Raw genomic sequence first — 10,330 nt, 5'->3', positions numbered from 1 at the left:
TCAGAGAGAGGAAGGGAGAGGGAGAGAGAGATAGAAACACCAATGATGAGAGAATCATTGATCGGCTGCCTCCTGCACGCCCCCGACTGGGGATCGAGCCCGCAACCCGGGCATGTGCCCTGATGGGGAATCAAACCCCAATTGCCTGGATCCTAGGTCGATGCTCAACCTGAGCCATGCCGGCTGGGCTACATAAATTATTACTTGGTGTGAGGTGACAGAAGTGACAGAAAGGGGTCTGGGAATCTGAAGACTTGTGTCTTGCTGTGTGATCCAATTTTGTAAAGCTGGATCAGAAACAAAACCTGCTTTTCTGGTACCACTGTTGATCTGCCCATCCTGAACACCACTCCAATTTCTCCGTTTTTAGCTTTTCCAATTTTCCACGCTGGTTCTCCATGACACTGGGAAGCGCAGTCGGTGAATTATTCCCCTCTGTATTCACACACCTTGATGTGCAAGGTTACTAACTACCCCTTCCATATCTTACCTCCCACTTAATACTTTTCCTGTATTCTTCCCAGCTGTGTTTTGCTCTCAGCAAGCTTTCAATTAATCCCCATTGAGCTGTTAACTGATAACCAAGGTGTTTACTGAAGTGTGAATTCTCTCAGGGTTATTTAAATTTTAAAAGCAGGCTCTTTGAAGATCCAAATGTTCTGTTACATAGAGAAACTGAGAGGAGACTCTTCCTGTGATTAAAACATCACAACATCACACCATCACACTTAGTGTGATGGCACCGCTGACATGCCCAGAAGCTTCGCCGTGACGGTGGCGGTGGCTTTGGAGAACGGCAGAGGGTTAAGGAGCCCTGCTAGTGGCGAGAGATGAGCTGCGCTCTGGCAGACCCGCACAGATACCGGACACAGGCTCATTCTACCTCTTTTGACTCAGAGCATTTCCAACTTGCAATTTGTTGCTATATCCTGCTCTAATGTCAGATCTAGAGCTTGATACCCTATTAGAGGCTTTTCTCCCAGACGCTGTAACTGTCATTGTGTGTTCTTCAACACATCTTTACATCTTGCAGCAGTCCATCGGAAGCTGCCTTTTGGGAACTTGCCAGTAAAAGCTAGATGTGAAGAGCGTCTATGAACATGTCAGGGTCATCAGTGGGAGTTGTGCATTTTGGTGTAAATTGAGGTACATAAATAAGTATATATGCTCCCATAAATCTCAAGGTGACAGTTATTCTTAGATGACAATTACTATGCGAAAATATATAATGGATGCTGAAGGGGGCGGAGTGTTGGTGTATCATCCCTCATCAAATACTTTGTGGCAAAGGCATCTTTTTTAAAGGTAGCTTACAAAGGGTAGAAGGTTATTTTCAATTTTACGGTTACTGACTTGCTGTACATCAGAGCTTCATCTAAGGCACAATTAGATTTAAATTTTGAAAAATGAGGTTTTTAAACATGCTAAATACTCTCATTGAATTGAGAGGAAAGTACTTCAAATTTTGAAGTCCAGAGGTGAGGCTGGGGATGTGGAGGGATGAAGGATCAGAAAGCAGGAAGGGTGAGAGTGGAGGGTGACCTCCTAATGATTACCTATGAAATCCTAATCAAGAACTAAAATATGCTGGAGTGTATTATAGGCAGTTAGACAGACATGAGCAGAGCAAGGATGATGGACCAGGTACAGAGACTCCCCAGGGTAGAAAGCCCTAGATGCCTAGCAAGGGGCAAAACTGGGAAAACAAGAACCTTGTCCCCAGGGTAACATTTCCTCCCCTAGCATATCGCTGGTCATGTGGTTTGGACCCCTTGACCTTTTCCTCCCTAGAGATAACATCTAGGCCTCAATTGTATTTCAGCTCCAGGCCCAGAAAAGCAGCAAAACCAGACAAATGATGCCTTCGCTGCCTTAGGACCAGCTACATTGACTAATGACTCACTGCCTGGCACCGACCAATTGGTGGAGGCCAGGACCCTGAAAGAGCTCACCTGGGAAGCTGATGAATATTCTGTTGAGACCTCTCCTAAGATTTCCACCTGCAAAAGAGAGATAAATACACTCAGGATGAAGGACCCAGTGTGTGCTCCCCCTTAGGGGAGCAGGCCAGTGCCTGTCCCCCATTTCTTTCCTTTAAGGGACCCCAGGAGACTTGCAACCTGGGGAGCAATGGGCAGTGGCAGCTCATCCAGGGTCTACCCCCTGAACCTGTTCCCAGCGTCTCCTTTTCTCTGACTTCCCAGTGAGCCAAAGCAGCCCAGCCTAGGCTCTCCTGTTGCTGCTTCTATGCTCTTCCTTGTTTCTCAGTCCTAAGTATGTTTTTGCTGTGGCCAATAAATTCTTACTTACTTTACTACACTTTGTCTTTTGACTGAAATCTTTCCTACAAGAGGACAAGAACCGAGGTCTTATCTCCCCAGTAACAAAAGTACATGGCATGTCCATCTGTGACTAGGCCAAAATAAATCTTTTTGGAGAACAACACATTCCAGGATTCTTAAAGTTATCTGACATGTGTTTACATTTGTCGGGACTTCTAGGAACTGTAATCGCAAATTCTTTTTTCACTCTACCATTACCACAGTGGAAAGGAGGGAAAGTGAGGGAAATATCTGAGTTTTAAAAAATAGCAGTTTCCCCCCCCTTTATTTTACATTCACTTTTAAATCCTACATTTAAAAATTAGAAACCAATCTTAATAAATCATTGTTTCATTCCTTTTATAATAGAGTTTGAAAAACATTATACAGGTGTTATAGGATTGAAATGGAAAATTTGAGAAAGTCCTGCTGCTATTCAAATAGTCCTGAAGTTTGGAATCTACGTGAAATGTTCCAAGGTCATTGTTTTGGGAGCTGTAGTTTTGGCTGAAATCTCTAATAATGTAAATAGAGATACATAAAGTTATCGCAGTTTTTAGCCTCCATGAATCTCTCGATTTACATATAATAATCACTTCACCTAAATCCTCTAAGGCTGTGGGAGAGATTTTCTTCACAGGTGGCTAATCACTGATTTCCTTCCAAATTATTTAGAATAGTGTGTGGAAGAAACACGGAGCGCCCAGTATTTTGTCATAATTGGAGGTTTGGAGACCATCGTTACTGTTAGGTCTTCAAAACTCTCTTCCATTTTGCAGGAGGGAGACACAGACTGGGCTTCTAAAGTTTTTAATTCAGGTGCCAGAACGTAAAACACAGTCGCTGAGTTTTTATTAAGGGAAAAATATCTTACAGTATGTGGGAGATTTAGACGTACGCCAACGTCCCACCTGGTCATGATTCTTTTTTAATTCTGCCCTTTAATATGAAAGTTGCACTCTGTAAAAATCCAGATTCCTGAACTTGAACACATCTCCCGAGACCCTCCGGAAAGGCTTTGCCTTCGGCTGGAGCTCAGCCAGGAGGCGTACGGGGCACAAAGTCCCGGGGAGTCTCTGGACCTGGTGATGCCTGAAGTTTTCTTCAGATCCCACTTCCCACGCCTGACTCGGAAGATGCAGAGCCCAGGTGAGGAGCAGAGGCGCGGAATGCACGCGGGAGCGGGGAGAGCGAGGCCCGCGCGGCGGGCACGGGAGCCGCTCCCGCAGGCGAGGCGTCGGAGAGCGGCCGCGGCTCCCCCGCGCGGCCCAGCGGCGCCGCCGGAGTTAACCCGGCTCCGAGCCAGAGACAGGAAGGTGGGATGGGGGGGGCGGAGGGGGAGCCAACCGGAGCCGGCGTGCGAGCGGCGCGCGGGGGGGCGGAGATGCGGGGCGCGCGCCGGCGCTGGGCGCTGACTGGACCGCTCCGCTCGGCGACGCGTGCGGCGGCTCCTGAAAGCGGCGAGTTGGCCGAGCCCCGCTGCCTTTCCAGCAGGAGCTGCGGGCACGGCGCGGGCTCCCGACAAGGTGATGTGCGGGGAAGCGTTCTTCCCGCGGCTCGGGCTCCTGCCTCCCCCCGCCTCTCCTCCCCCGGGTCTGCGGGTCTGCGTGCGGGAGTGCCCGGGTTTGGGGGTAGCGCCCGCCCCTGCTCGTCTCCTCCCCCTCTCCCCCCGCCGCCGTTGCTCCTGCATGTTTTCCAGGGTCTCCGGGCTCCGTCCCCCTGGTTTGACACTGTCCCCCCGCCCCGCCCGTGTCTCCTCCCCAGATGCTCAAGGTGCCGGCCGTGCTGTGCGTGTGCGCGGCCGCCTGGTGCAGCCAGGCTCTCGCGGCGGCCGCGGCGGTGGCTGCGGCCGGGGGGCGGTCGGACGGCGGCAATTTTCTGGATGATAAACAATGGCTCACCACCATCTCCCAGTACGACAAGGAAGTGGGACAGTGGAACAAATTCCGAGACGTAAGTGCTGCGCCCCCTCCGCGGGCCCCGCGCGCCGCCCCGAGGCGGGCGGGGGTCGGCGCTCCCCGCGGCGGGCTCTCGGAGCCGCGGCGGCGCCGGTGCCCCCTCCCGGCGGGGGGACGCGGAGGGCTCGCTGGCCCGCCGCGCTGGGGTTCAGGTCTCCCCGGGGTCCCGCCGAGCCGCCCCCCTTCCCCTCGGCCCCCCGAGGTCCGCGAAGCGCTGGCTCGCCCCTTCTCAACTTTTCAGCGGCGTCTCGGGCGCTGGTCCACGCCGTGGCCGCGCTTTCGCGACGTGCAGCTGCGAAAGCCGCGGGCATCGATCGGGTTGCTCATAATGGTCCATTAAGGAATCGGAGGGAGGGGGAGGAAGGCGCGAGGTTCGCGGACGCCCGCGCTTCCGCGGCGTGGGAGGCGGCCCGGCGGCCCCGTCGGCAGGAGTTGAACGGCTCCCGATGGCATAAAATTGCTGCTCAGCCTCGTGGCTCCGCATTAACTTTACACCAGAGCGCGTTTCCAGCGCGTTCCGCCGCGCTTTCCTCCGGGATGGACGCGCGCCCTGGGCTGTGCGGGGTTGGGGGGGGGGGCGCGGTGGCAGGGCTCGGCGTGGACTGCCCGGGGAGCTTCCTGGAGGGCTGCTGAGCGGGAGCCGGGTCTTTAAAGAGGGGGCGTTTGTTTGCCTTGGAGCCGGGGCCCCGATCTCCAGCTCGGGGATTCGCTGCGGGGTCTGAGCGGAGCAGCCGAAAAGCTGACGGCGCGTCGGGAGCGCGGCTCCCCTGCGGGGGGTCGGGTCGGGCCCGGGGGGCGGGGCAGCGCCCCCGCCCGCCCCTTGCACCTCCGAGGCCTGGAAGGGAGCGAGCGGGAGCCGCGGACACCCCGGCAACCCTTCCGGAGGCGTTGGAGAGGATTGCGCGTGGGGCCCGCCCGCAGCGCTCTACGTGCAGATGACTTAACTTCTTTCATCAGTTCGCGCGCTGTCACGACCTGGGGAAATCCCGGGAAGCTTAGACTAGTTTGCACCCTGGCTCCCCTACCCCGTCTCCCAGCCCCCTCGGGTGCAGTCGCTGACAGCCAAGTCTAGCATGTAGCTGAGTCTAGCGCAGGGGTTTCTGAAGAAACGCTCATTGTTACCTTAAAATTGGATGCAGCTCGTTGACACTGGGCATGGGTGCAGGGATGAAAAACGGCCATGGTGGCGATAGTGGGGGGCTTAGCTTGCATGCTTTATGAACAAGGCTGAGACAGTTTATTGCTAAGTGAATGTTCTTACAAAAGCAGACCCCCATACACATTTGTTTTGTTTCTGTTTATGCTAATATTGAATGCCAAAAAAAAAACCCCCCAAAAACTCAAAAAGGCAAGCAGGCAAATGAGATTATTTCTAAACCTGGGGAAGAATTTCTAGTTGTCATGCCCTCACTTGGAAGAATATTGAACATTCTGTCAGTACTTGAGCAATGCTCCACACATGTCATTTTATTTCTTAGTGGCTGTGTTAAAATATTTAAAAAACATGAATTTTAGACTTTCATCTCTATATTTTAAATCTGAAATATCTTAGTTCTCTGGCTTTATTCAGATTACTTTATTGAATTATTAAGAACAACTCGTCTATACTTGGGAAGTTTGTAAATGTGTTTGATTTAAACTACTGAGGCTTGCAGAGTTGCCTGAAAGAATGAAATATTCTAGGATTTGTTTAGCCAACTTATATGTATAAGTCAGAATAGAGTATTTATTGCTATAGTATTTTCAATTACTCATAAGTGATCTATGGGGAAAATTCTTCAAAATTATATGTTAAATTTAAGTGAAGGATTTACTGAAATATTTTTGATAAATGTCTGTTTTGATGCACATGCAATATGTGAAAATGTAATCATGGTTATTTTAGTAAGATAATTACATTTTGGCACTGGTGACTTCCAGAGGGCGTGGAGGAGATAACTGCTCTCTTTCCCCCCTTTAACTACCTGTTGCTTACTATTAACATGATAAAATGTCTGCTGACAGTGTGACTTCTCAAATCAGAGGGCATACTATGCGGCCCTTATTTCACTGCTAATTTACATATTACCTTTCCCCCTTTTTGGAAATCATTAGCTTATTAATAATTTTGTGTCTTTCAGGATGTTGTTCATTTTTTAGTTCATTTTCAGCTGGAAGCCCATGGTTATGAGGCAGTGCTTAAAGTAAATCTGCAAGGCATGAAAGCCTTTAAATGTTCTGCCTTAACATTCACATTTTAAGGAAGGGGTTTGAATATTCAGTTTCTATAAAGACACAGAAACAAGGAACTCTGAACCTCTTTCAGAAACAATTTTACTGACATACTTCTCTTTGGTGCTTTTGTCCCATAAAAACATAACTAATTTCATTTAGAAAAGAAACTTAGGATGCCTCAGCATAAGTAATACTAGAATTAATGCTTACCTTTTTTCACAAGACTGTTTTACACAGTCCACATTATTGTACAAGTAACTTCTTGATCAAGGTTTGAAGTCTATCTCCTTTTGAGTTATTTGAAAACTGTTTTGAGTAATATTTGATAATACAATTCATCATCATGTTTAATTGAATGATTTTTAAAATAAGTGTAATTTGTATAAATTTCATGTGATTTATATATAAATATATAATTTATAATAAAGCTTCAGGGATAAAGAGCGTGAATAGAAAGTGTTATGGGAGAGCAGATGAACATAGGAACCACTGTCATTGATGACTAATTTTCTCAATTTCCTCAATGCGAAACAGGGAAATAATAAAACCAAAGTCCAGCTTCAAAGAATATATATTAATATAGAAGAAAGTTCCAAATAATTTTGACCACTTTATATTAGCAATGCTTTTTGAATAAAGTTTCTTTGCTCTTTAAAGTGCATAAAATGTGATTATATAGACATAGAGAACTTTTATTCTGTTGAAATCATTAATATATTTGGTTATTTGCATAACATGTCTTTAGAGAATTTAATTCCTGTGTTAAGAAAAATAAAAGTTTAACTAAAGATATAGAGAAGTCAACATATTTAAAAATAAGTATACTAACTAGAATCAGCATGTTACATTCAGGGTATAATTATTTGATTTTAAGTAAAGCAAAGGAACAAAAAACCTGGGGCTCATTTTGAACATTGTTTTAAGAAATGGTTACCATTTGTGTTGCAGAACCCACCATCAACTTCAGTTTACATTTATCCCTTAAGTCATTTTTAATACTCTTTAGATTCATTGAAAGTAGTAGTCAAGCATTTCAAGTTACCTTTAAAAATCCAACCTTAATATAAGTTAAAGGACATGTAAAATGTGAAAGTGTAAAATATAGTGTCTCAGGGGCAATCAAACTATAGATTGACTTTTTAAAAATGCCTGATTTGGATGTATTGAATAGTAAGCAAAACTTTTCTTAACTTCTTTATTTCCTTTTTTCATCTCAATTGAAGTTCTAGAGTGCACAGATTATTTAAGAGATAATGGCTGATGGGAAGGGATAGTTCCTGGCACTTAGCTGCTCCAGAGGAATAAAGCCCCCTGAGAATCTATCAACTTTTAGTGCTGTTAGTAAGTAAATAAGACAATTGGTTTCTATGGCTACTCGAAAGAAAGTACTGTATTGCTTTAAAATGCATTAAAATTCAAACAGCAAGAATCTTTAAAGAATACTTTTTCAGTACTTCACTTAGATTTATGATGCCCCCTGATTGTGTTTCCTGAATAGCTGACATACCCTTAACATTGAGGGCTCCTCCTTTGTGGTACTATTTTTTAAATTAAAAAAAAATTTAATTGAGATATAATTGACAAATAAAATTGTGTATATTTAAGGTGTACAATGCGATGACTTCATATACACATAGTGCAATGATTACCTTGGTAGTACATCAATGGTACACAAGAATGATTTACTACTTTACTTTTTAAAAAATATGTACCAAAAGTAAAATTAAAGAATTAATACTAATTGAAGAAATCTAACAGATTAACCAACTATTCTCTCTGTTCAGAAATAGTTTCTCACTAGTGGATAACCAATTCTGATTAAAAAAACCCACATTTTTACTGTTTCTCACTATGAAACAGTATGTTTAACTGTGGTAACTATTACCTATATTTTATCATAGTTGAGAACATAGTCTCTCCATGGGAATTCTTCACAGTTAATTTGTTGCATTCTCAAGAGTGTTTGTCTCTCTTTTTGATCCTTGGTTGACCTTGGGCCACAGTGTGTTTAAAAACTCATAAAAGCCTTTATATATAGTATGCATATTTACAGACCAGAGCTGGTAAAGACTGTAGCATGCAATGTTTTTGATGTTGGACTATTTATATTGTTTAAATCATCTGGGAATGCAATCAAGAGAGAGGCAATTGCCTTCTTGAAAGAAGCATTAGGCAATCTTTGAAGATTTTGGGCACAGTGAGTCACTGTAGCAACAAAAGGCTAGCCCCATGCAGCATCCTGGCCCCTATCCTTGTTATTGGGTCCTAGTTGAGCAATGGTTCTCCTACAACCTCCATATCCCTATTTCTTAACTGCCCCCCCCCCCCCACACACACACCAGTGCCAAACTCACTAGTCAGGATTTAAGAATGGCTTTGTCAAGTCAGATGTCACATGAGAAAGGTGGGTGAGAGAATGCCCCCTTATCTGCTAGTTTCTGGAAAGGGACCCTTTGGGAAGGGGCTGGTATCACATCCTCAGACCCCAACAGGAAGTCTGAATTGAGTACAAAATGTAGTCAGTTTGGTATGGGTTCATTCTCACAGGAATTACAGGGAAGTATGTGCTTTTAACTCTAACTTTCATAACTTAAAGTGAAGTATTAGGAAAGTATAATTAAATGGTTTGAGAAATAAATTATTCTGTGTATGTGAATGTGTATATATGCCATACATTTATAGGTATGCATATATAGATCTATGCAAAAATGTATGTGTATATATACTTTATGTTTGTATATGTCTTCAAATAGGTAACAGATGTAATAATTAGAAAATCAGTGTGATTACATATTGTATTATATGTTTATGTGCTAATTAGAAGCAGATCTTCCCTCCTCACATGTCAAGATATCTGTTGTTGTTTTTTTGTTTGTTTGCTTTTTTTTTTAAGAAGTTTTTTTATCTCAAAAATTCAGAACATAATCTCATTTGCTATTATATGAAGGTCACTGTGTGCCTTCCTGGTTTTTATGGGGAAGTCAGCTTGTTTGAGATTATATGCTTAAACTTTTTAGCTAGGTATATAAAGGAAGCATTGTGTACTGCTATAAAAGCATTTATTTTCCTACTCTTACAATAAGACTACATAAAAACTGTTTTTAGATCTCATGGTTCTGACTCAGAGTGACAATTGATGTTCTTATACAACTTTACTTTTCACGATGTGGGCCAGAATTATTTTATGTATCCATTTTTAAAGACTGATCTGTGAATTGTCTACACATACTGTCCCACTCCAATAAGCTGGAGTATTTACATGCGTTTTCTACTTACAAAAATCCTTTTATCTTTTCTACTCCTCCTAGCTTACAGATTTGGCTACCCTATTAGACTGTGAGCTCTGCAACTACAGAGTATAGTCTCTGTCTCCTCTCAGATTCCTACAGCTCACCCAGCATTAGCACAGTGACTGGGTCAGTGTTAGCCTTAGAAAAATATTGACTAAACGACGGGACACTGTGTTACATGCGCATTGCCGATTGAACTGTCCTTAATAAAGGCTGTTAGAACTGTATTGCTTTTCATTAACCATTTTATTTCCATTTCTGACTACCTCCGCCTTAGTTTTATAATTTGAATGAAAATTTAATTTTTATAAAATATAAGGTTACAAGTACTAAATTGCCTTAGTCCATGAGTTCCCAATGGACCGAAATGGCCATGCTGTACATGCAGTGTCAGAACTGTCACGTGCCGCTCTGGAGTGGTATCAGTAGATGGTAACTGTATGCATCTGTGCTCCCTCTGCCGATTCATCCAGTGCTTTTCCCATCGTTTCTTTTTGACCACATAACTTTTTTGCTCTGAAATCATTATTATTATTATTATTATTAT

At 44.3% G+C, this 10,330-nt stretch overlaps 1 protein-coding gene across 1 annotated transcript in view; it reads left to right on the top strand.

Annotated features, from left to right (window-relative positions):
• Window positions 1-3,767: 3,767 nt before the first annotated feature.
• SPOCK3 (SPARC (osteonectin), cwcv and kazal like domains proteoglycan 3) overlaps window positions 3,768-10,330 on the top strand; it is a 283,598-nt gene continuing 277,035 nt past the window's right edge. The window contains exons 1-2 of the mRNA XM_087816540.1: window positions 3,768-3,847; window positions 4,086-4,274. Coding sequence (XP_087672666.1) covers window positions 4,086-4,274 — 189 coding nt within the window. The 5' untranslated portion in view covers window positions 3,768-3,847. The remainder of the gene's footprint in view (window positions 3,848-4,085; window positions 4,275-10,330) is intronic.

Source organism: Miniopterus natalensis, chromosome 4 (assembly GCF_054644295.1).
Source record: "Miniopterus natalensis isolate mMinNat1 chromosome 4, mMinNat1.hap1, whole genome shotgun sequence".
Taxonomy (NCBI): domain Eukaryota; kingdom Metazoa; phylum Chordata; class Mammalia; order Chiroptera; family Miniopteridae; genus Miniopterus; species Miniopterus natalensis.
Note: the sequence above shows the minus strand (reverse complement) of the source record. Positions and strands in the feature narration are given on the sequence as shown.